The following is a 27,284-nucleotide window of genomic DNA, read 5'->3' as shown; positions in this document are numbered from 1 at the left end:
AGCAGCTGCACATCCAGGGTCCAGTTAAAGTGTTTTTTTTTTTCCTGCAGCTGGATAAATAGAGGATGTGTCATAAATGGACCAGTACTCAAAGTCCCAATATAATCATCTCGTGATCTGTTGTCAAAGAAGTGGTCTTTTAATTATGATGATGCAGTTTTTAGCCAAAATCTAAAAAACGTGTTATTTTTTAGGACAAGGTTTCTGCAGAGCGGCAGTAGTTCATTAGGAATTTTCCTTCTAAGTTGTGAGCAATACCGTCACTTTCCGACATCCATCTGTTTACACACTCTCCCACTAGCTTACAGCCCCTCACAACCCCAATAGAAGATATCTACACACTGGTTGTTGTGTGTTCACACAGCAGACTAGCAGGTTTTTTTGTTTTTTTTACTGTCTTAGGATTCGTTTCCACTGAGCAGTCCGATCCGGTAGGGTTCAGTTCATTTAAGCCTCACTTCCACTTAAAGGTTTGTTTTCACGGTGTAGACCGCACCGTGCCACTAGCTAGCTCAGTCCGTATCACGCCACCTCCTAGGATGGCAAGGAACATTTACAATTCCACCGGAGAGCAAGCCTTGCTGTTGTTGCAGGTATTTTTAATATAGACTCGTGACCAGAAGAGTACAAAGAAAACCGCTAAAACCCGAATGCTAACAATTGTTGGAAACGTTAGCTTAAATGAGCGTTATATTTCAAATCAATGGGTGGCCACCATTAAGTTCCACTTTTCAATGGACCTACAACGAATGGGGGTCCTCAAGACGTATACTGTTTAATGGGTCCATTTTAAAGTGGAAACGAGGCTTAATAGTTCTTGTTCGCCACCTACAGGTTTAAGAGGCTCACTGCGAAAAGGCAAAGTAGTGCAAAAACCTTGCTCTGGGCCTTTCTTTCACAGCTCTATTCCGATATATAAAATCTTGGTATCATGTAATTCTGGTCAGGCAGATAAAGGCAACTATTCATTTAATGTTCTTGATCATGTTTACTACGGTTGGCACTTCAGTGTTATGAATGGGATGCCACCCAAAGATCTTTACCAAACTTAAGTCCCTGATTGGTCCCTCTTCTGCATCAAGAGGTTCAATCAATAAATGCCTGTTTCATACATAGAGCTCACGACTATACTTTAAAACTTGCCTAGCAACAAGAACTTTGAATATGGAAGCCCGAAATTCAGGTTGATATGCGATCACATAGACTTTTTATTGAAAGTGGCCACTAGATCACGAGTCGACCTGGATGGTGTGAATGCAGCTAAACATTACCAAAAAAATAACAATATTGGAGCCAGATATCAGCTCAGATGAGGAAAACAAAGACGTTAGTGGATCTATTTGAATGGAGAGGAGAAGGGAGCTTGTGGCTTACCAGCTGTAGTTTCTGTGTCACAACGAAAGTTTTTTCGTCTCCTGAAAACAATAAGTGTTCTTTAATATGTTTTTATGTACTCTATCATAAAAAAATTGCCACAAGAACATGTTAAGAACACCAAAAAGACAGTTTTCATTGGAGTGGGTCTTTAATGCATGCAGTCCATACTGAGTGGAGCTGGAACTGCAGGGCAGGAATAGGGAAAGAGCTAAATGAGTATTTTCCATCTTTTCCTCCTCCTGCTCGTTAATTACATGTAAAATACCTGAGGTTGATGGTTGTTAAGAACTGCACTATAATAGTGCTCTCCCAATGTTAATTAGCTGGCCTTGAATTAAAAGATTTAAACAAACCAGCTGTGATGGCTTCTGAGATGGAAGAATTAGTGGGGCGTGAGTGTTTCTTTTATTAAGATCATTATCCTGACAAGCACTGGTTTCTCTCGGTGAGTAAGAGGATCCGGCCATCAGATAATGGCTGCTGGAGACCGGAGGGGGAGAGAAGGACAGGCCCCGTCGTCACGGCGCTCCCGTGTCAGGGACGCAGCCTCTGCGAATTAGCAACCATTTTGATGGTGTTTGTCCAAAATGATCCTGTTCCATTTTATTTTCAGCTCCCGGTAAATAAGCATGTGTTGTTTTTACTCAGTGTTTCCATGACAACGGCTTTTTTTTTTCCTCCAGCAGACTCAGAGAACACAAGAGAAATATAAGCCAAAAGAAAAAGGGATTTAAACTTCAAAAGTGCAAGCTTCTGCAGATGACTTATTTTTTTTGTTCCTTTTGGGTCCATGTCCAGAATGTTTTAAATATGAATATGCTTATTTTTAAGACACTGCCTCAACACCCAAACACCAACTTGCTCTCAGAAAAACTTACATTTAAAAGCTGTTTCTAAAAATGTTTAACATTTTTTGCAGACTTGCACTAATGCATTTGTTTTTTTTAAATAGCAAATGCACAGATGCATGTTTTTACATGGATAAATTCACACCTCCTGAATATTCAAGACATTTCTGTCTCGTCTTCATTTATAGCAGGTTTTTATTCGGCTCTGCTTTGCTCTACTGAGCTTTCCTAAAAGCCTAAGACAGGAATGCAGGTCTTTTCAGACCACCCTCTTTAGCTATGCTGAGTGGAAGCACACAGTAAAAGATTCATAAGCCAGAAATAAAATTACAGAACAAGAACATCACTTAATCCTGTAACTTTTTGTTATGCGCATTGAAGCCTTTGTTGTTTTCTCTTCAGCGTGGAAACTGTTTCAATATGGATTTTAAACCTTTTTTTTTTTGTTTTTTTGCTAAAAGTAAATCTTAGAGTATTCAAACAGAATTATGTTTATATGGCAGCATCCAGTTATTGTAATGGTTTACTTTCTGATCCTGCTCTGCTTTGTCAAGAGGCTTTATCTTTTAAAAAAAAAGGTATTTTCTGCACTATAGGGCACATCGAATTATGAGGCAGACAACCGATAAATGGGCTAATTTACATTTTTTTCATATATAGGTTGCACCGAGCTATACGAGCATTATCATCTCTCTCTCATCATCTTTTAATCTATTTTAAAAGCACTCACTGTGTTTTTTTAATGCTGTTTTTAGGCTAAATCAATAAAAAGTGTAATTTTTTTAGGATATACTTTCTGCAAAGTGGCAGAAGTTCATTAAAAATTCACCTCTGAGTTGTGGGCGGGACTGTTGGCACCCATGATCCCTTTGTTAACATGCTCTCCCACTGGTTTATAGCCCCTCACAACCCCAACCTAACATTAATACTAAAAAATGCGGAGCAATATTGGAGTGTTCCAGCTGAACAAGCTTTTTCTGCAACTATTTTTGTCTACTCTTGAGTCACAACAATTTGAATAAAGAAATACTCAGAATTTTTAACTTAATTTGCCCAATATATGTCTTTCGTCATGAGGAAAATGCTACAAGAACATGTTAAAAACATCAAAGACATGATTTTTAACAAGAGACAAATCATTCAGTCAGACTTTATTCACAGTAAATGTAGAACTTGTTTGTGACATGCTACACATGTTGGACGCGTTACATTTGACCGCAGTTAGCTTCGAACCTTTACACGATCAACGTGAATCCACTTATCTGTTGCAGAAAAAAGCGGTTTTGCGCTAGAATATATTTTATTTTAGTAATGTGTTGCTTATCTACTTTAAAGTGTTACTTACCAGCGCAAAATCGCATTTCTCAGCAGATCGGCTTATTCATGTTGATCGTGTAAAGAGTTAGGGAAGGTTTTGACAGAGATGCCTTAAAGCAGGGGTGTCAAACTCAATTGCACAGGAGGCTAAATTCCAAAACACACAGTAGGTTGAGGGCCGAACAGGACAAACATTTATTGAATACACAAAAAAACCCAAAATTGTTAAAACTTTGACATCATATGTAGATACATTGTTATTTTCTGAAAAAAGACATTTAAATGTATCTTATAGAGCAGAAAATACGACATTTTTGATTTATTGTGATTATTTACATTTACTGTTCTGGAGCCAGCAAGAGTAAAGATTAGACTCTCAGTAATGACTGGTAGATGGAACGAAAATTTTAAAGGGGGCAGAAGTCAGCCAGCTCCACCAGAAGCCTCTTAATGTGTCGGTGCCTCCCTTAATGATTCTGTCAGGCATTTTGTCCAGCGAAGCTAACCAGCTGAAAAACAGCCCATTGGAAACAGCGTCATAAAAGCAGCCATGCTGTCACCTCCCCCGGGTTACAAATGGCTAACAACTCATTGAGAGAACACCAACTGCTCCCCTGACCCTTGATGCTTCACATGAAACCCGTGTCTGCAATCAAGAACTGCCTTCTTCTTAGCAGAGCAGCATCCAGGCTGGCATATTTTACTGAACGAATCTGCTTGTAACAAGCCAAGTTTCCGATCATGTGTGCAGAAATTTCTGCTTTGAGATAAAAAACAAAACTGTGCAGCCACAGTGCTTGTCACTGTCAGCGAGTTCTTGTGTGCAGCTGCTGGGCAGTGAGGGGAATGTCTGGAACCTCACGGGAAGCAACAGAGGCAAAAGTGCAGAGCAGCACTTTATAGATCTGTTTTTTTAGTCTTCCTGGAGGGTTTCCCTCCAACCCAACATAGAAAATAGTGTTTATATTTCATCCTGCGCAGGGCGTGGGGAGATCAAACTCTTTCCATGCTCTCTTCTCTCCGTAGGGTTACCTGGATGTGTGACGCTTTCCTTAAATTTCTTAACTTGGTTGGCAATTTGAGACTAGATTTCAAGTTTAGGACTTGTGAATGTACAACAGATTATAAGGCACACTTTCATTTTTTGAAAAAAATCAAGGCTTTAAAGTGTCTAGAAAATATGTTAATGTTGAAAAAGAGGTTAACTACCTGCAAACGCTTGTTGCAGTTTTATGTATTTATTGAAAAAGCTGACGTACAAAGCCAGCAGTCATGTCTGTGTTAGGCGCATCTGTGGGCCGCTCGCTCCAGTGTCACTCACAACAGCTGATGTCGTTGTAATGGAGGACTTGTAACAACTGCAGTCTGACAGATTGCACAGGGAAGTCAAATGTAGTTCTTGTCACAGTCAGGTTCTTGTTATGAGTTTATGTGCGGCAAGACGCTGTCATGGAGCGCTCAGGATTGTTTTTTTGTTTGTTTTTTTTTAATTCATTTTCCTTTTTTTTAATTAGTCAGACCTTGTTTGCATCTTCATTTATTTGTTTTATTTTTTGGGGGGTATTACAGGTGCCTAAAATAGAAACTCCCCTTCCGTGCCATGATAATTGAGTTTCCAATTGTGACAAGGAGACCGAAGGTCACTTTACAATCATCATTTCAGCTATTTTGTCCCCATTGCTGCCATTTTTCAAGAAAATTAGATTTTTTTTTAATTAGACATTTACTCTAGTCTGGGAGAGGAATCTATCCTGGCTATCACACTGGATCATCAGTTATCTGGAATGTATCTGCTGTTTGTTCAAAAATAACAGGGTTGCCGTGCCTTTTACCCCCCCTAAGCATTTTCCCATCGCAACACTGATTCTGTTCTCTTGCTGTGCAGTCGAGTTCTTCGCAGCTTCCTGTGAAAACTCGTTCAATTGATCCCGAATCCAAAGAAAGCGGCACCATCTGTGAGGCCGTAATTATGCAGCGATTGTGCAGCTCAGACAGAAGGCAGCTTGCAGGCCCAGGTGTTTTCTCTGCATATCTTAACTCTTAAACCCCTAAACTTACACAACAGGCCACTGCACACAAAAGAAAAAAAGAAAAAAAACAAAAGCATAGCTAGCTTCAAAGTGGAAAAAGCACAATCTAACGTTAATGAAATTCAAATTCCATGTGATGCTTCACTTTCGGGGTCCTGGCTCACTGTCACTCTGTCACTGCGAAGTGGGATGCTTGAATGGGCTTTATAGATTTAATAACACCTGTGCTTCTTCTTCCTGCTGTGCATCCTTAGTGGTGCTGACATCATTAGTCACTTAACCAATTAGTCATCTGAAGAAAAATTAATTAACAAACTACGTGATATTAAATCAGCTTTATAGGCCCCAAATTAAACATAAATTTGTATCTTTCCACTCAGGCTTTAACAGTGAAGTGGTCCGTGCTTTTAATGTTCCTCATTCATTTGATACAGAAAAAGCCCTAATATCTTTTTCAAAACTGACCTTATGGGTGGATGTGGACTGACACAAAATATGCAAACCTGTATGGGACGCGCTGGTGCAAGAGTAAAAATACTTATGCTCATTCTCTTTCTACGGGTATGCTGTGGGCTACAGGGTCGTAGCGAATATATTGATACCATGTAAAGGTAAAGAAGGATGTGATTGGTGAGACGTAGACATGTGGTATGGATTTTTTTTTTCAAGCTCCCAAAAACGTGACCACTTAGTGTTGCCCAAGTGGTAAGTGGGTACTTTCTGGCGCGCAACCAGACTGTTAGAAATGAGAAAATTAGACAATCGGAGCGTGTGGGTGTCCTACAGGCATCTTAGCATTGGTATATATTACTGGATTGGCCCTTCGCTGCTATAGACAAAGATGTGCTCGCACATGCGCCAAGTCATGGCAGAACGCTGCTGTTTCAATGGACAGGCAGACATAGACCTTCATTTCTTAACCAATTTTTATAAAATATGGCTCAACTTAGAGCTTGGAAAATGATTAATATTGTGAGATATTTAAATATTTATTATCTATAAAGATTAATCTGTAAATAGTGAAAGAATTGCTCCTTCTACTTCAACATCTGACATTGCTTTCAAATGAATAGCTTCTAAATATCCGTGATTTTTCATTTTTCCTCTGTGCTAAAATCTATATCTCTAAATCTATGTAAATAAATCTCAGTTGCATTTAAAATTTACATTCAAATAGAAGATTTCATAGTACTTTAAGAATAAGGCTCCAGCTAGCTTCTTTAGCTGATACAAGAAACGTTTATTAAACGTAAGAACATCAAATATACATGCCTAAGTGTTAGGATCCAAAACATTGTGATAATAGCTGTAAATGGTGTGGCTGGTTAAAGTTTTGTGCCACAGCTCCTTCACTAACAACTCAACACTATAGAACAAGTTATTTATGTAAAATTAGTTATTTCGTAAGACGACTCGATCTCTGAGGCTCCGCCTTTCATTCCTTGTGGGTGCCGCCCATTTCATGACGTCATCCTAGAGCCGTCTTGGTTTCTCCCACGAAAACAAACAAACTTTTGCAAATAAGGATGTGAATATTCTTTTGTGTATTAAATAAAAGCAATTTACCGATCACCGTTAGCTCTGTTGGGAAAGTTAGTGTGTTAGCCTGGAGGCGGTGCTTGAGGGACTGGTGTTTAGAGTGCAGAGTTTTCGAGGAAGCTCAGGGATGGGTAAATGGACCTCATTGGGGTTGCTTTTTTGTGATGAGTTAACACTACAAGATAATTTTAAAAAGTTGATTTTTCATGGTATAGGCCCTTTAAGGTGGCATAAAGGAAACTGTAAGACACACCTATGCTCCTCTAAAAATACGGCTGCAGTACAACCAAAAAACTAGTTGCCCCCGTACGGGTTAACCCCCATAAGGGTGAATGTGACTAAGACATAAATATTTCTTATGCATCACTTTGTTTCTACTGTCAAAATTGTTTGATTACATTAGTGAAAATGGGCAGTGTGAGACTGACACTACTGCACCCTTAGTAAAAGTACATCTATTAATTGTAAACAAAATTGTATACTAATATATATATATGTATTCTAGCTCAAGAAATTTCAGCTCAAATATCTGAATTTTCAAGTTACCTCCCACTGCTCAGCTCTCTCCTGGTATTTTACATTACATTCCTGAATTTCTTAACAGGCACACACTAAAACGCTCCTGAAATGTGAGCAATTTTTAATTTTTAGGACCAAAATATGATATCTTAATATACTTTTCTCCTTTAGGAAACAACAATTTTATAGCTCCTGAAGGTGATGCTTGATATACCAAAAAAGTGGAACTTAAATGAGATAATTACTAGGCTACTTTTAACAAAATATGCATTGTTACATCATGTTAAAACTTCTACAGTACTGATATATGACAAATGTGGGTCAGCAGATGGAGAGATTTGAATATTGTTTGTTGCAACAAGCAGAGTTGTTGTTGAAAATCTGGTTTTTATGGCGTTTGGACTAAAGCCTGTCAAATATATATTTAATTAAGAAGGCTTCTCTAAAATTTTAAAATTGCCAGACTTAACTTTGCATTGTGAAGATGGTGCTATAATAGACCTACTGTTTCTAAATCTATGGGCTAAATCTGCAAAGTTTTTGGTTTCAGAATTAAATGGATGGGTAAATCGCCTCTTTCTTGTTAAATTTTGACTAAAAAATGAAAAATCTGCCAATTACAGGAAGAACTCATGAACTGTTGAATTGAAAAACTTTTAATTTGAAGTGTATTTGTCAAAGTGCACCATTTGCTGACAATGAAAATAAATAAATATGCAGCTATTATTATTTACTGTGGATTGAATAAAACCTGATGCATTTTTAGATTATGGTCATCCAGAAAATTGCAGTTGTTTTAAATCGCCATCCTTTTTGTGCCTGTAACACCTGGAAATGTGGTACAGAATGCTTTTTAATGATGATGGAGTTTCAGGGGTTGTATTTTTGCAATGTGTTTTCCCACTCACAGATTGCAACACACTGTAACCAAGCAGATCTGACTGCAGTGCTCTGTTTTGCTGTTGTGTGGGTGTCAGTCTTTTTTTATTTTTTTAAGGGTGAGAAATAGAGGAAAGAGACAGAATGAGAGGAGGAGGTACAGTTAAACAGCACATCTCGGAGCACTGATGGAAAAACTGTACAAAATAAACAAGGTTTTCACTTTTTTTAAAGAAATTTGTAATACCCTTAAATCTCAGCAAATGAATTATTTATGCTAGAAAATCAAATTCATTCAAGTTGAGACTGATTTTATGAGTGCGACTGTAATCAGTCAGTATCAGGCAATCATTTGTTGAGTTTCATGAGGCTTGTAGAATTAAATTATGACTCCTCCCACATTTAAGGATTTTTTTGGTCATGTAATAATCAAGTTTCATGACAATCTTTGATTTTTTTTGTTTATGTATTTCTTCTATCAAAACATTCATCTTAAAAAGACAAAAAAGAGAATATAAAGTTTTATTTTAGAAAATATTTCCTGTGCCTACAAGCATTCATTATTTATCCAGATTATGCACTCTGATATCACTTATATTATGTTTGGCTTCGACTTAATTTATAAAACAAACTCTCTGCGTCTAACGAGGCTGAAACAGCCACGAAGGAGCAGATTGTTTGCCGTGCAAATGAAGTCTTATTTGTCAGCAATAACACAACAGAAGAACCAAATCCAAAGCCCGTCTATCTATTGATCCTGAGAGTCACAGCTTATTGCTGAAGGCTAAACCTATTAACAGCATTGAGATGATGGATGAAGAAGAAGATGAAGATTTCTCAGAAGAATGCTGTGGAGCACAGTCCTTCAGAAAACCTTTATCCTCCCTATAGCTGATAAATAATGAGTTCCCCTCCTTTTTGAGTATAAAGAATGTTAGCATCTGTTTCTATTTTGGTTAAAGCAGCTTCATTAAACCCTTCTTTTGGTTTTCTAGGACTACACCTTGACTATGTACTTCCAACAAGCATGGCGGGACAAGCGGCTCTCCTACTCTGAGATTGCCTACAACCTGACACTGGATAACCGAGTAGCCGACCAGCTGTGGGTCCCCGACACCTACTTCCTGAATGATAAGAAGTCTTTTGTTCACGGTGTCACAGTCAAGAACAGGATGATACGTCTACACCCTGACGGGACGGTGCTCTATGGACTCCGGTAAGGTGTTGGTCTATGCTGCCTTTTCTGTTGCATGTATTTTTTGACTGAGTTGACCACAAGATTGAAAGATACGGAAAGCATCTGAGATACATACGTTAGCTACGTTAGCACACCAACAATACCAGTACGCCAAACCTTGTTTGCAGCATGTAAACAACCAGATCGTTGCTGGGACTTTACAAACTCCTAACCTGGTTTGTCACAAGTAAAAAGAACAAAAAAACATAGTCTGACACCACTTATTGTTAGCCACATTAGAGTATTCGCAAAAACAGTCAAACCTGCTCTGAATTCGTAAAAGCTGACTATTACAGCTAAAGCAAATGTTATTGTCTCTATGCTAACACCAAACTTTGTTTGTAGCATGTAATTAAAAAAAAAAGGTCAGACAACACTAATTGCTAGCCAAATTCACAATGATACCCAAATTTCCTTATAACTAAAAAGAAAATTAAAAAAAAGACTGATACTGACTGATCTGAAGCCAAATGAGGCACATTTTTTGTGATATTGGGCTGTATAAATAAAATTGAATTGAATACAGCTAAACTATGTGTCACGCTGTAACTACATACATTTTGCGCATATTTCACGTATGTGATTTCAGTGATTCATGCTTGATATGCATAATTCAAGTGACCCTCATTCATCATTGTGCACTGATGCCCGTCGAGTATGGGAGAAATAAGTATCATCCGGATTTATGCGTGTGTTATTTTTGATTTGTGCATAACTTTGGATTTTTTTTGTAGAAAATTCTTGATTCGTAACTCATAAAATACATTACGTGCATAAGTACAACAATTACAAAACCAAAAAAAATACAAAATACAATTTACACATTTTTAATATATTTTCGTGTTTAACCGGTTTCAAGCTATTGTAATTTAAATTTATGCATGTGTATATTGTATTTTTTTTGAATTTTGTAATTTTGTACCTACACACAAAATGTATTTTATGAGTTACAAATCAAGAATTATGCACTCACAAATCTTAAGTTACGCATAAATCAAGTTTTACGCACACATAAATCGAGGTGATACTTATTTCTCTCCACAATCGAGGGTCATTGAAGTAGAAGAAGTACAAATAAACCACGCAAAGATCAGATAAATCCGCGCTTCATTGACTTTCTTCACCTGGACAATCAACCCACTTGGCAGAAATCACATTGCGTCAGCACCATGAACAGCACCAGCGCCTTGTGAAGCTTTGTTTTAATTAAACAGTCGGATTCTCCTGGTCTGCACCAGTTCCAAGTCAGCTTTTGAATTGAAAAATGTAGGAACTATGCAAAAACCACCTATTTCTCAACCAGGAAAAACATTTTGAACAACTCAAGACCAAATTCACGTAGAGATACGTCAGCTGGAATGCCCGATGAACTTCTGCACACATTGACGAATGAGGAACATAAGAAAAACAAGTAGCAAAATTTGCATGAATCACTAATGAACCTCCTTTGAACTGTGCAATAATCCGCCACGGTTTATTATGTATATGAATCGGACGATCTTTCACCCCCTATGTCTGGCACTGCGGGTCTCCTTGGGCTTTCCTTGGGTTCTCTTGCGGGTCCCACCCCCCAGCAGGCTAAGTCGGCTAGCAGCTAACTTAGAACCGATGCGGAACAGGGGAGTCCTGAAACGGTTGCTGTCCATGGTGCTGGCACAATGTGATTTTTGTCCAGTGCTCTGATCGTCAAAGTGAAGAAATTCAATGACGCGCGGGCTTATCTAATCTTAGTGTGGTTTATTCGTACATCTTCCGTAGTTCATTTATGATACATCTGTGAAAATTTCACCCATTAAGATAACTTTTTCCACGTATGACTAATTTTCCCACGAGGAACATGCGCAAAATGTACAAAGCGGCAGTGTGACACATCCTTAAAACGTGCATTACTGTCAACTCGGAAACTTAGAAAAAAAACACAGTCTGACATCGGTATAGCCGCATTAGGGTATTTACAATCACAGAAAAAACTGTCTGTACCTCTCAAAATCACTTTGATATCATGAAACACAACCAGAATCCACAAACCTCTGAACGTAGTGATTGTGCTCAGTAGTTCAGCCCATCTTTGTGACACTGGACTGCTTCTAAAGAGGCGGGCATTCATAATTGATCACTCATAATTAATAATGTAGCAGTTCAATATAAACACTGAGTTCTGAATCTGTACATTTGCTGTCAGAGCCACAACACATCTGTCCCGGTGTTGGCGACTCGTCTGACCCGTCACGGTCTTTGTGTGGGGCGAGTGAAAGGTTTCTGTTGTTCATTCAAGATGTCGCGGCTCTCCATCGTTTCCTCTTCAGACTGAGACGTCCTTCTTGAGCAAAGACTGCTTAAAAAATTTAAGTATCTGCACTGCACCAGCATATTCGTTGCTACGTTTTTTTTTTCCACAGTTGAGAAATATAATTCATTACGCTCTCGCTCAGTTACATAACCCTAACAGATACTTTTGCATGACACTCAGGAAGATTTTGTGCAGGCTTGGAGAGTCAGAGAAGCGCAGAGAGAATATTGAAGAGACTTGGTTGCTACCTCAGACATAGTTTCACATTTCCTTGCCTCCAGGCTCATTTTTACTTGGATTGGGTCAGTTTATGTTGAGTATTAGCAAATTCTACAGCAAGAGATGGCTGCTCCTTCATCATAGGATGAAACACAGAACACAAAATAGGACCTTAGAGTGTTTCTTATTTATGTTGATATACTATAGTTGATTAGTGTTTACACTGGAGGCAGATGAAAAAACTGGACACTAAAGTGCCCAATGAGACAGAGAATTGTGGTTGGAGTCAAATAAAGATCTACCGACTGTTTCTTTGTGGTCCATCACCACTGATGTGGTAACTCCTGTCTGTGGTGAGTCTGAAAAGTTCATGCTTTTTTTGCTTGAAAGGTTAGAGTTTGGCGGTTTGCAATAATAAAAATGAAATGCTACACCAGTTGCTTTGAGAACCACACCATTATCTACTTCTTTGACCTTTATCTGCATCTTTAAGTAAAACTCAGCACCATTATTAAAAGAAAAACTTGCTAAAAAGAAGTGCACAAAGGTAAGAAAATAGTATAACAAATAAGATTTTCATAGAGGGAAGCAAACATAATTGTGGTAAAAAATAGTGAGCAAGCGCCACCCATCAAAAAACAAAATAAGCTTTTAGACTGTGGAGAACAGTTTATTTCACTCCAAAGGTTTTTCTAATGTTTTTTTTTTTATATAATTTCAGCAAATAGCTGAAATATCAAGAAGCTCTTGCGTACACTTTTCCTCATAACTCCCAAATAAATTCTCAATTAGCTTAAATATGTGAGTAAACAACACAATAGTTGGCTTATTCCCTTCAGTTAGGACAAGTATAATAAATTATGCGATAAAAATAGATGAACAAATTAAACTCGGGAGCTGTTTACTCTTTACACACTTCCACCACACCAAAATTCCTAGTATATAACTGAATCCTTTGCTGAAGAGTACCTCAACCTATTCCTACTACTGCTGTTGAACCGGACAGAACTCATGCTGAGTCAGTCTTATTATTTTAATCATCAAGTCTATTATTTTCCAATGTGAAAAAGTGATTTATGATATTCTAACACCAAAAGTGACACATTGATATTAAAATAGCCCATTTTGTCATGAGGATTGTGGTTTGCATATTTTTGCTGCTTTCAAAATTCTATTTAAAGCTTTGGAAGCTTTGCTTGTTTAATTGAAACTCCAGCTGGTTTAGATGACTACAGCTATATATTTACATTTAAACTAAATTAATGTGTTAATAAAATGAGTGGGTTCTGATAGTACGTACGTTTTATGATGATATATTCAAGAGTGACTATAGTTTGTACCCCCTATTTTTATAGGATGAAAGCTGTATGTTATAAGTACTTGTAGCTAACATTAGCCTCACAATCACTTTATGATACACTTACCACAGATATGACAATGGAAGGTTCCATTTTTAAAATGTCTTAAGGTGGCTGCACACACCTGTGCTCTCTTTCCATGGGTCCAGAAAACCTGAATCATGGGTCAACCCTCCGTACAGGTGCATGTGACTAAGGCATAAGCAAAGAGCTTCACATTCAAACGTCTGCTTTGAACCTCAATTATACCTCTTTGTAGGACAGACGGGGTCGTTGGAATCAAGCGCTGCTTGCCATGACGTCTTGATGTGCCGTGTGTCATGTAAAGCTTTTGTCTGAGGATTCTTTGCATTTCTCTGATACTGTCTTGAAAGCTTTCCACCAGTGAATAATCTTTTTTATTACCCACTAAACTCTCGCTCTCGTGAAAGAACGTTAGCCGTAAAAGAATAGCTATCATTTTTCCTGAATGTTTCTCAAGTTACTCGGTGAATACGATTTTATGTTGTTGCAGGGAGTTACGGTTGGCTAATTGTGCTCGGTTGATATGCATAAAAAAGGGAGGGCAGGGGGCTTGTTGCACAGCTGTTCAATGACCCAGAATCTCAGAGAAAGTGTAGTGGAAGCATTGTGTGGCAAACATGATCAGTGTTAAGAAAATCCCTTTCTAAACTACCGCTTTCTGCAGAAGGAAATATCACACCTAGAAGAATCAAAATTGTGAAGCAGTTTTCACCCATGAACATGACTTTGTGCTGAATTAACTAACTGTGATGTCACATCAGGGGAACAAGAGAAGATTAGACTGAGGTTAGTTAGAAAGCTCTGGATATTAGTTGTGTGCATGCAGGATATTCGCATGTGTACGGGTGGGTGTTTGCATGTGGGCGAGGGTTATTTTTGGGGAGCACGCGGAGGAGGAACAGTGAGGGTGTTGTTTACTCCTTATTCTGTGGATATATAGTGTGTCCCAAGCCTGCCAAATCCTGGTTTTCAATTACCAGGAGGAGCAGAAAATTACAACAGTGCTCCCGACTGTCACTTAAGAGCTCGGTTTGGCTCTCAGGGAAAGGCAGTCTGATCTAATTACCCAGCCTCTGCAAAGGCTAGGCTAATAACGCGGCCCAGACTGTGAGGAAACATGCACACATGCATGGCTATTTTTACTGTTTATTTTCTGCAGAAAATAACAAATAAAAATCTGTGATTCTTTGAATTTGCAAATCGCAGTTCTGCAAATTCTCCAAGAGAGGTCATGGAGAGAAGGGAAAGACGGAGATGTGAAGGTCAAACTTCATTCAAAATGGAGAAATTATTTGAATCGCTCCTCCCTCCTCTCACTGTGAGTTATTCTTTTGTGAGAGGACACATCCTTCTGATGTGGAGACTGACTTTGTGTTTTGTCGGACAGAGAGTACTCCCCTCCACAGCTCACTGGATCGTATCCCAGAGTCGGGATCTTTGCCAGTCTCTACAACACCTTCATATTTTTTCTTTTTAGTTACCAATCAGGGAGGTGGCGCGCGTGCCTCGTGTATTTGAGGATAAAAAATCGCCCTTTGGTCATTCTCAAACCCAGACTGCAGCATTTTTTCTTTGCTTTATTTCAAACTATGAGGAAAAACATGTAGTTCTTCGGCTCTCCTTGGGCTCTCCTTTCAAAATGGAGGTACCACTGCCATCCTAGTTTAACTGCCGGTGTAATAAAAGGTCACTTCAGTTAAGGCAGTTAATCTCTCTCTGAAATTTTTTCGCTGCTGTGATGCTCTCCCGAAATGAGATTCTGTCTGTGAATTTGTGGTGGTTGTGTTTTGTCCGTAAACAAGGTCATCTGGAATAAAGGTGCACAGGCTGCCTTGGGGGAGTGGGTATCCACACACACACCGACGCACAAAAAAGAGACCAGGCCCTGGGTGAAATGTGGTGGAACGTAGACATTAAAAAAAAAAAAAAAAAAAAGGCCTGTTTTAAAACTCACTTCACTCAGACGGTGAGCAAACGTACCGTGTTTAAATCACCTGATCTCTGAGAGCACAGGCTCTCTCCATCGGCAGGTCGGGATGAAAGGGAGAGGCGCCGGTTCTGATGTTGACGGAGAGCAAACAAGCCCATGTTTCGTGATCACTGCAGACTCTCGCTGCAGCACCGATGACAAGAGGAGGAGGAGAAGGAGCAGCGAAGATGGGGAGGATGTGATGCAGAGGAACTCTCATCCGCCTTCCCTCCCTGCTCCCTTTTAGCATTTAATTAACCGTGTGTTTCGGACACGATGGCCATGAGATTCAGAAAAGAGCGTCAGACAGAAAAGCTTTGAGACTTCTGCCGATGATGTAGGTGGGCTATAAATAGACTGTTATTTTTAACCCTGCCATTTTGGCCTCATTTCTGCTCTTCTCCGGCGTTTCTTGTGGCGCCAAGATGATTAAGTAACGATGGTGGTGGGTGATGAGTTCCCACTTTGGCCAGGACAACATCCCAGTGACTCGTATCCATAAAAGGGTAAACTAGGACAGAAGCTGGAGTCCTGTCTTAATCCCCCTCGTGCACCGAGTTCTGCTAACTGGCTCTTACATAAGAGCCCGGCGTGAGGGAAGAGAGAGTCAGAGAGCCTGAGAATGGAAGGAAAAGACTTTAAGACTCTGTTTCTCATCAAATCAAATCCCAGACTTTTCAGGTTTGACCTAGTGGAGCTATCGCCAAAGTTTTACAAATATAGCCTAACATTCAAATCAACTTTTATTGTTAATTATTCATGAGAAAGCACTCCTTCTGCCACACTGGAGGGTCCGCCTGTTTTCTTGAACACAGAACAAAAGGCATCAAGTCTATTTTAGATTCAAATCTTAAAACAAAACTCCACCTTTACTCCTGCACTGGAAAGAAAAAATAATTTACATTTATTGTACAAAGAAAAATAAACATAGTAAAAACAAAGCAAAGTGCAAGGTGTTCAAAAATGGAGAAAATAATATGGATATTAATTAAATTAAAAAGAAAACAAAAACCCTGAGGAGTCATCCGTCTTGTGAGGATGAAATGAATAAAGTATTGTCAGACGATGTGAAGTGGAAGGTGACAGTTTTCAATTTTGTGCAAGATAGGATGTGCAGAAAGCTTGTGCACAGATTGGCACAGACTACAAATCAAAAAGTAAGGTCGATTCGTAATTCCTCCCCAACCCCTCCGGCTTCTCCCTACCCCTACATTTAGCCCTCCAAACGGAGTGACATGGAAAAAATAGTGTCTTCAAATCCGGATGTTACAACCGCTCGATCAATACTTAGCGGTCATCTACGTAAGCAATCTGAAAATACAAAATAATTGGTTTTGTAACTTTAAAAAAAAATAATTAATTACTTTTAAATGTAAATTTCTGTGCTTCCGAGAACGCAGAGAAATGTGGAGCGCGACGTGTATTTATCGGCAGAGGGATAGCCAGCCCTAAATCTCTACGGCTCCTCCTTAAAAAAAAAAATCTAATTTAGACACCTCCAAAGCCCCCTTCACTTGGGGGCAATAGGGAGGAGCCGTGGGGGTAGGGAAGGATTTAGGATTCAGGCTCGTAGTTTCTCAAAAATGTAACATTTATCAACAAAATGCAGTGATTTCTAAGCTAAAATCACCACTGCAATTTATTGTTTAATCTATAAATACATTTTATATTAATACATTTTTGATTAAACAGTTTCATGTATTCAAATTTGAATTTTTCAAAATAGCAAAACAATATTTTTAACAACAAATTTACCATATTTTTGGGAGTACAGGTTGCGTTCTTTTTTTTTTTTTTTTTTTGCATAGTTCTGCTCAGGGTACCAACTTATACTAAAGTGCGACTAATGTGTGATTTTTAAATACATAGGTACGTATTTTTGATATTTGCCCTCCAACAACCACTAGAGGGCACTGTGGTTGTTTGTGGCAGTACTTGCCACTGACTGCATCGCAGAAGAAGAAGAAGAAGAAGACGTCCTGTCCTCAGCAAAATTATTCAGAAGTGACATAGACAATGAAGAATTCAACAAATTTAGTGATTTAAAGTGATATAAAGAGTTTAGTTGACTTATAAGCATTTTATGGTTATCAGAATATTTGTTTATATGGTACACTATATACTAAACTAATTTAATTGATCCTGAATTTCATGAAGCTTTAAGCATTAATGTTTTACGATAGTAAAGCGTGCTCATATTCAGTCTAGTATTACTATCTATTCTATTTTTATGATTTTTAAATGTCCATTCTTGTTCCAGTATTTTTTGTATGTATTTTTCTCCCAAAAGAGCATATTATATACGATTTTTTTTCTTTGTTGTGCTTTTTTTTGTTCCTGCAACTAAAAAATTATAAAAGATTACTTTTGTGCAAAATTTATATGAAAACAGGCTATGTGTAGAATTATGTGTCACAAAATTCATCCACAGAAATCCAAAACCTTTCAAATGGTTTGTTTGTTGGTGGATCATTGTGATACTAATACAAGCCAGTCATTTAAATAATTTGCCTTTTTATTTTAGTGTTTCACTACTGCATGAAGGATTAACACTGTCAACAGTTTTATAACAGAAAAATAACATTTTTAACATCTTTATGTTTTCATAATTACTTTAAATGTTGACACTTCATGCTCCTTATGTTCTGCTTAAACTGATATTTGTAAAGAACGCAGCTAAAGAAATAAACTGTCAGTAACCATCTTTGACAAGAAAAACCCACAGCTCCAACCAATACTGACAATTCTCCCACAGGCAGCTGCTATTAATTATGGTTGCTTGACGCTATCTTGTTTCATGTTCATCCATGTGTGCTTGATGGCGACTGCAGGAGTGTGAGGGTTTCTTCTTAAAAGTCAAGCTATTCTGGATCTTGTCCCTGCAGTTAAACTGTGCGTTCGGTGTCTCAGACAGCCTCCAGGGCCAGCGTGGCCGGACGCCAGCGCGTCTCGGATCTGGCCAACTCGTCGTCTGTCCCATGAAGGGCGTCAGTTGATGCAAACCTGTCAGATGTGGCAGCTCTCTCTTTGTTTTTTTGCAACACTTCGTGACTAGAAGCTGAACGTTAATTTGTCTGATTTCTGTTTGTGGACTTGTGACCGAGACAGCACAAAGAACTGGAGACAAATACGAGAAATATAGTTTTTTTTCACAACATCAGGAAAAATAATAATAATTTGACAACAAGGACTGCAGCCCAAATGAAAAAAAAAGAATAATTTCAAGCAAATGCAAAAATGCTAATTTTAGACAAATTCTAAAATATTTTGCAATTTAAAAAGAATTTAAAATAGGGAAATAGATGGACCTAGCTTGAAGCTGTTGCCTCCCTTCTCTTTGTGAATGCACAGAAATGCCATTCCATTTTTTTGCTTTACTTTTTATGATATAGTATATTTAAATGATTGTTCATCAAAGCTCATATTGTTGCACAGATATAAACCCATCGTGATTCTTGTTGGAATTTCAACCATGAAGTGATACTATCAAGTTTACCAAAAGATTTGCCGGGTTGTTTTGACATTAGCCAGGCTTACGAGATGCTCCAGTCAAACGGGACAACTCTGCCCACAACTTTTGTCCTCTCAACATCTGCTCACTCACCAAGCAAAGTACAAGTCATTAAATTTATCCTGTAAATTAGATTTTTGCCCTTTAAGATGTTCATCCTCCATCCATCTCTCTGTTGATCTCATCACTATAGGGGGCAGCTCCCAGACTCCTTCACTCTCCTTCGCCACCTCCACAACATCGTCATTTTCCCAAACTTACTGAATGAAGCTCATCAGTTAAAATCAGTCTAATTTTCACTGCATTTATTTTCTCTTTTACTCGTTTAAAATCCAGATCACTAGATAGCTTCACACTATATAGTTTTTTGGTAGTTAGGAAACAAGGAGGGAATGCCAAAAATAAATATTTGGTTTAGTTTATTGAAGCATCAATCAATTGATTTTGAGCTCATTGTAATTTATTACCAAAGTCATGAATAAGTGTTGCAAATTATGACTGAAACTGAGCAGTGTTTTACTTACAGGTGCACGCACGGGTGTTAAATAAATGTGTGTGACTTCAATTACTTGAGTACTCATTTTAAAAATCACAAAAGCCTTCAAAGATCTCACCAAAACCACTGTTTTAAATGATAGTATATTTTTAAATGTTGCAACAAAATAGGTTAAGAAGAAAAACGACACTTGCAACAAATTTAAAGCATTTTAAAAGTTTGGATAAAGTTATTTTACATATCGAGGTGACTAAGCTGGAGAGTAATTGACCAGAAAACATTGCATTTTTTAAATTTAATTTAATGTAATTTAATTTAATTTAATTTAATTTAATTTAATTTAATTTAATTTAATTTAATTTAATTTTATTTTATTTTATTTTATTTTGTTTTGTTTTGTTTTATTTTATTTTATTTTATTTTATTTTATTTTATTTTATTTTATTTTATTTTATTTTATAGTAAAGTAGTTTCCTTTATGAAGATTTGCTATCCCTCCTGAAACCTGTAGAGGGCGACTGCGAGCATTAACTGGATTCTTTCTAGATTTTTTCTTTTTTTTAATACAGTCATGATGAGTATTGCAGGGCAAAATCCCAAGCTGTTTCATAAATGAATAAACTGATTCATACTAATGTTTATATGATGTTAAATCTAAAGTACCCATTTTATTAAAATGAGCAGCAAATACACTGTTAGTACTGAGAGCTGCAAAAGATAATGTTTCTTGTAAATAAGATGCAAACTGTTTTGCTTGATGGCAACAGTAATATACTTTGGCCACAAGCTACTGTTTTGTCAGTCATGCACAAGTAATGTGGTCTAAATTACGATATGAAAACGCATTATGTTCTTTCCGTAAGGGACAAAATACAACATTATGTTTATTCACAACGAGGTCAAAGATGATATCTGAGCTTATTAGACCTCTGGAGAAAAAAGACAAAAACTGTACACTGCACACTTTAAAGAAATGTTTAGAAATATATTTATTTTACTTTTTTCTGAATGCTTTCAAATCACATAAATGTTTGTTGAAAAGATTAAGTAGAAAAATTGAGGTAAAATCCTTTTTTATTTATTCTTTACCTTTATTTCATGAATAAAGGTCAAACAATTGCAAAGCAATAATTACTTTGAAAAGTAAAATCATCACTACATTGTACACAATACTAAGTCATTAAACATTGTGTTATCATTCAAACAAGTGGTCTGTTAAAGAAACCAGTGCAGCCAAAGACTTTCTAATTTAATTATTTATTTTTTATTTATTCATTTTTTTGGTGGAGCTTCTTGTGAGTTAAAACCTATTTGAATTCAATGAAATAAACTTCTGTAATATTTTTTTCATTAACACTTTAATTCTTTACTTAATAGTATGTTATTTTTTTTAATCCATTTTATATTTTATACTTAAAAAGAAACATTTCTTGTTTCAGTTCATTGTCACAGTACAGTATAAGCATTAACAACGGTGGAGCCTCTGAACCTTTCCAAAAAAGTTCAATATTTGTTTCTTCATCATTGTTTTCAGGTCCTTTGATAAACAACAGAATTGTAATTCATATTTTAATTATTTTGTCGTATTCAGAGAAAAGCATGGTGTGCTCACCGACATAATGCCGGGCATAATAGTGGTTTGGTAATTACAAGTACATCTAAGTTTTTTTTTTACAATTTGATTTTTAACTCACACAAGAAAATAATATACATTTTAGCTAGATTTTTAAAACTTTATTGTTTTGAATATTGAATATTTGTAATTTTAATTCACATTCCGAAACAAACAGAAAAAATTAGTTTTTTTTATTAGGATTCCAAGTGAGCAAAATTGAAATGCCACAGTTTTGTGTTAACTTTGGTGTGAGTGACAGCCAATCGACAGTTTCCACACTAACACAGGGATATGTGAGTGCAGATCTGCGGTGTGCGTTCACACATGCACGTTTTAAACAGCGGGAAACAGTTGTGGTTGACAATTGTGACGTACAATCAGAAAACCTTCATCCCCTGAAGGATCTAATAACCAGTTTGATCCACATGGACTTAATGATGCTGTCATCAGCCAGCCTCATTTCAAGTCCTTTGGGAAGCTCAAACTCGAGAGGTAATGGGAGTTTCTCCTGTCGTTGCCGTTTATCAGACCGGACATGTTCTAGTGCCGGAGATAACCACTATAATTGGTATTTCTCCAGGTTCAAGCCTGATAGGACACAAGTATAGTTACATATATTGTACAGTTTTTGAGGCAGGTGTAAACGTAGTTATACAGATCACTGCTATGAATGGTCAGACACACAAAAGTAACAAAAACTGACAACCCTCCAGTATAAAACCTTACAGACTGTGAGACAAATATCGACAGTATGCATTATCATTCACTGCATCTTGTGAATTCTAGTCGTACTTTCTGACCTGGAACCAATTTGTTTTGCTATGTTTTTCAGCATAACGAACTGACAAATTGTATTGTTTTGTAAATGGTTATTAGAACTGCACAATGTTAACTTATTGAGTTGAATAAAATGGAACTTATTTGTTGTGTTCCACTCTTCTAAGGCTGCTTATTTTACATATAAGAGCTGCACACAAATAACAACTCAGTTTGCTAGAACATTTTTAAAACTTCCCATCAACCTCTCTGACCTGTGATCTGTTTCTTGGCCCCTACAAGGGATTCTGGGTATTGTAGTCATTAACATGCTCTGGTTGTGCCCTGTATAACCCAATGCATTTGTTAACACTATACCTGAATGAATGAAATATTCTTTTTAAATGTTTTATTCTTTACATAGTTGCATGTTCTGACAACACAACAGCACCAACATTATTGATGGAATTTAAATGTATTAGTCTGTGGAGGTCTGGATGTGGAAGTGTAAAAACACACTACAGGTTGATCCAACTTTGATGTCTTTGAAACAAGTCAAATGGAGACTCAGTAGTTTGTGTGGCCTCCATGTGTCCGAATGACTTCCCTGCAATGCTTCTGATGAGGTGGCAGATGGTCTCCTGGGGGATCTCCTCCCACACCTGGACCAAAGCATCCACCAACTCCTAGACGGTCTATAGTGAAGCCTGCCGTTGGTTGATGGACCGAGACATGATTCCCCTGATGTGCTCAATAGGATTCACGTCTGGGAAACGGGCGGGCCAGTCCATTACATCAATACCTTCATACCACCCTCATGGAGTCTGTTTGTAACAGTCTGAGCAGACATCTTCACATTTGTGGCCTGCTGGAGGTCATTTTGCAGGGCTCCTCCTGTTCCTCCTTACATAAAGGAGGAGGTAGTGGTCCTGATGCAGGGTTGTTGCTCCACCACATCTCCTGATGTACTGGGCTATCTCCAGACACAGAAAATAGTCTCTGCTAGTCAAAACAAATACATGAAATTGAAAATACTAGTGTCTAAAAATCTAAACATATCATATAAAAAGTTACAAAAAACACTCTTGAAGTTGCTTACAGACAAGCTAACAGCAAATTTACAAATGCTAAGTAACAGCTGGAATGTCTTTTTTTTCTCTGTTAAATACTTAAACACAACCTAAGCACACCCGTTTTTTTGTCTTTTTTTTGGGTCAAAATGACGTCACAAACTATGTGGCTGCTGACGCCAATGTGCATAACTTTAGCTGTGCAGTGAAAATAATTCATGTGGTAAGTTAGCTTGCGAAGAACAGCTGACTTTATCTTTCATGTCACTGAATTATAAATGTCTGGTATTACAGAGGGGAAAACAGGAAGCCTGCATTGTCTTGTGCTCTAGTGCGCTTGCTCCTTCAACCAAACAAATAGCACTATTTCATGTTCATTTAAAATGCAATTAGCTACGCTTTTATGCGTTTACAGGAAGTGGAAAAACAGCAAACGGAGCCTAAAAGAAACTTTTTGTCCAGTGGGAAAATGAGTGCTTGGTAGAATCTTTTAATCTAAGTGATAAGGTCACATCTGAAGATGTCCCCGGTTAAACGTTTTCTGGTATGACTTTTTGATTTCTGGGAACTATTTTGTCATGCCTCCTTTTTACGAATTTTTCCTTTTTTCGGTCCACAGGATCACTACAACTGCAGCCTGCATGATGGACCTGCGCCGCTATCCTCTAGATGAGCAAAACTGCACCCTGGAGATTGAAAGCTGTAAGTACCGTTGTCCCTGACAACCGGCTCTCACACCCACATGCAGATGTAAAATTAAACAAATCCCACATACGCATGGAGCTCTGCCTTCCCAGTGGTGCCAAGGTAGAAGGAAGGTTGATGAGAATGGGATGTTAAATGCTGAGACAGGCTGATGAGATATCCTGAGTTATGCATCAAGAAGAGGAACATTACTAATCACTCTGTGACTGATAACATCCAGCCTAATTAATTTAATTCCAACTGCAGTGGCTTCCCAAGGCGCAGAGAAGCCTGATTAGGTCCAGTGTTTTCAGGGGTTGTGCTAATAGGAAATGTTAAGCGCAGCCTTCTCCTGAAACTGCCTTTCCGTGTTTGTACAGTACAAAGAGCTCGTTTCACATGGAGTTTGTAATTGCATGTGATCCAGAGCTCTTGAGCAGAGAGAGTGGGGGAGAACATGAGAGAAACAGAGGTCTTCTGCGTGTTTTATCTGGGTCCCTAGAGAGAAGGATTATGGTGCAGGGCGCAGTTTTCTTGGTTTGATCACACTGTTGCCAGCAGCTCCGAGCAGCGCAAAAACAGGACGGGTCAGAACCGACCTTCCTCTCCCCAACGTGCTCGCCATCTCTCTGTTTCTCATCTTCCTTCTTTGTAGACTCTCATCCTCCTTTTTTTGTCTCCCAGTCTTTTTTATCTCTCTGCCCATCACTCATATGTTCTTTTTTTCTCCTGCTCTCTCAAGCAGCTCTTCAGAATACACACAAACTCGCTCATGCACGCACACACACAGCTCCAGTTTTGATCACCAGGCAGTATCAGCTCTCATATGGATTAACTGGCAACAGTTTCATCGCTGGAATCTCTTCATGCCAGAGCATGCTATTTTATTCAGACTAATGAGCCAAGAGAACTCTCACTTCTCTTGATAAACTCATTGCATTTTAACAGACACAAGTCTAACCCCAAAACAGGAACTCACTACTGCATCTCTGCCCTTTTGTCTATCTATTTTATCTATTATATCTCATGCATCCACATATATTCAGTATGCAGTGTGCAGTAATGCAATAAATACAAGTAAATAATGCTTTTTATAGACCTCCACACTAACCAGATATGCATGCCAAGCTATGAGTTGCTCCTTTGTGATCCCATATCAAAACCTCCCATCTTGAAATGTCTTAGCCGAACCTCTAATCCCACAGTGTCATGGCTGACATCAGTACAGCAGCGTGGTGCCCTAATTGGGGGTAATGCAGGCTTGCACAAAGCTGCAGAGAGAACATACTGAGTCTGCTGAGCAGTTTCCGTGTCAGTCACACTTTGCTTCACTGCCACCTTCACTGTTCAGTTTGTGTCTTTTACTTCAGCCTGGTAGGAAATGCAAAAACAAAATAGGTTCTTCTTGACAAGTCGAGCCAGCACAGACATTCCTGCGCACCAAAGAGCTCTTGTGTTATCCAAACATGGCTAAAAGCACAAGGATGCTTCCTCGTTGCATGTGATTTAGTTTGGATCCGTTTCACATGTGTTTTCCTGCTGCTGTGAACACTCACTAGAGCACCAAATGTGCTGCACAGCGGCAAGCACTAAAAGATGCACAATTTCCTCTTGTCTGAGTAATATTTACTTACAGGACCCAGCTGTTGAGGGGAAGAATTTAGCTGTTTCATAATAAACTCACATTACTTCAACCCTAATTGATGCTTAATCACACCAACATCACTGCAAGTAAAGCAGAGCTTTTACATCACAAGATAGGAGGTCCTAAAAATCACATGCAAGTTCCTGCTGACAAAGAATATTGGTGACATTAGAAGTAACACCTGGGCCTCCCCTGCTATGACAGATCAACATGTCTGCTGTGAAAAAGGCCTTTGGGTGAAGTCTAACCCACTAAAATCGCTTCATGACTAACCTCACCTTGAATGTCACTGACTTATCTACAAATGTTTTTTGTGTAATTAAAAAAAAACAACCCCAGAGTTTATTTATTATACTCTAATGGTTAGTGACTTAAAAATTATGCTGTCTTGTGAGTATTTAAAAAAAAGATTTATATGCAAAGCTACCATAGAAAAACTAATAGGATGTTTAGAGTTATAAAGGTCTGATGTATAGTTTTTGTTTGTTTATTGTCACATTAATGAGCTACTAAAAATGTCTGCTTCACACCAAAGCAGCATTTCTTCTGGAGCAGAGACAGCTGTAAATGATTACCAGTGTTGAACAGATTCCCTGTTGCACTCATTGTGTCCCTATTTTAAGCCGATGTAAACGGATCACGTAAACAGCGGTGAAAATAACAATTCATCACAGTGAACGTGACATTTGTGCACACATGCAAGTTGTCAAAGTTTGTGAAGCAGAAGCTGAAATTTCAGAAAGTTCTTAAATGCATCACGTAGCAAACAAAACAACTTCAACGTCAGATATATAGTTTGGCATTTGTGATGTTAATTTAAAGATTATTATTGTAAAATATGCATGGGTAATGACATTAAATGTTCTTGAATTCTCTGCAATTGAACAGAATTTCATTTTAAATTGGATGTATATGCTCCCTCCTTTATTTTTCATGTTTTTCCTCAGATTCAGTCTGTGCATTTAGAGAGCTGTTTGATGCTGTGATGTATTACAGCCCGTTAATGTGCTGTGATAGAGTTTCCCTGAGTTTCCTGCCTCTCCTTCCGGTAGATGGGTACACCACCGATGATATTGAGTTTTACTGGAGAGGTGGAGACGGTGCCGTGTCTGGAGTCGACAGAATAGAGCTGCCGCAGTTCTCCATTGTCGACTACAAGCTCATCTCTAAAAACGTTGTCTTCTCGACAGGTATACAACACATTCATATCTTAGGCCCCATGTTGTGGCTTCTAATGTCAAAGTTGGTGTATATAAATATAGTTTCCAAGTGTCAAGAAATATACACCAAAGAAGACATCTCTTTGTCTCCATGTGGCTCCTTCAGGTTCCTACCCCCGCCTGTCTCTAAGTTTCAAACTGAAGAGGAACATAGGTTACTTCATCCTGCAGACATACATGCCTTCCATCCTGATTACCATCCTCTCCTGGGTCTCCTTCTGGATCAACTATGATGCATCAGCTGCCAGAGTGGCTCTGGGTAAGAACGCGACGCCTCGACGGTGCCCCAAAGCCAAATAATAACAGGCCACGAAAGGAGTCATTAACAAACATAAGGCCTTTTGCACTTGGACATGTTAGGTCTATGCATTATTGTGTCTCCAGCGATTTTGATGACTCTTTATTTTCTCCAGCATGTACTTTTTTGCCCATTACGCTTTAAGCATGTGAGTGATATACGTGTGTGAGAGGCTGCCCGGCTAAATGTCTGTTGTTCAGAGATGACTGTGTGTATGAGTCATGCAGAGCAAGAAGCGCTGCAGCCTGACCTTGAAGCGTTCTGTCTGTCTGTCTGCCTGTCTATCTGAAGTAGACTAAACGGTCGAGCGTTCCTCTTTACCAGTCAGGTTACAGCCAAAATACAGCTGAAAAAAAAACTAGCAACAGTTATTTAAATGCACC

At 38.2% G+C, this 27,284-nt stretch overlaps 1 protein-coding gene across 2 annotated transcripts in view; it reads left to right on the top strand.

The window, feature by feature from the left end:
• The window catches only part of gabrb2a (gamma-aminobutyric acid type A receptor subunit beta2a), a 36,478-nt gene that overhangs the window by 3,781 nt on the left and 5,413 nt on the right, over positions 1-27,284 (top strand). For both annotated transcript variants that reach the window (XM_024283599.2, XM_024283600.2), the window contains exons 4-7: positions 9,505-9,725; positions 23,674-23,756; positions 26,436-26,573; positions 26,710-26,862. In XM_024283599.2, the coding sequence (XP_024139367.1) occupies positions 9,505-9,725; positions 23,674-23,756; positions 26,436-26,573; positions 26,710-26,862 (595 nt within the window). The remainder of the gene's footprint in view (positions 1-9,504; positions 9,726-23,673; positions 23,757-26,435; positions 26,574-26,709; positions 26,863-27,284) is intronic.

The sequence above is a fragment of the Oryzias melastigma genome, linkage group LG10, assembly GCF_002922805.2.
Source record: "Oryzias melastigma strain HK-1 linkage group LG10, ASM292280v2, whole genome shotgun sequence".
NCBI lineage: Eukaryota > Metazoa > Chordata > Actinopteri > Beloniformes > Adrianichthyidae > Oryzias > Oryzias melastigma.
Note: the sequence above shows the minus strand (reverse complement) of the source record. Positions and strands in the feature narration are given on the sequence as shown.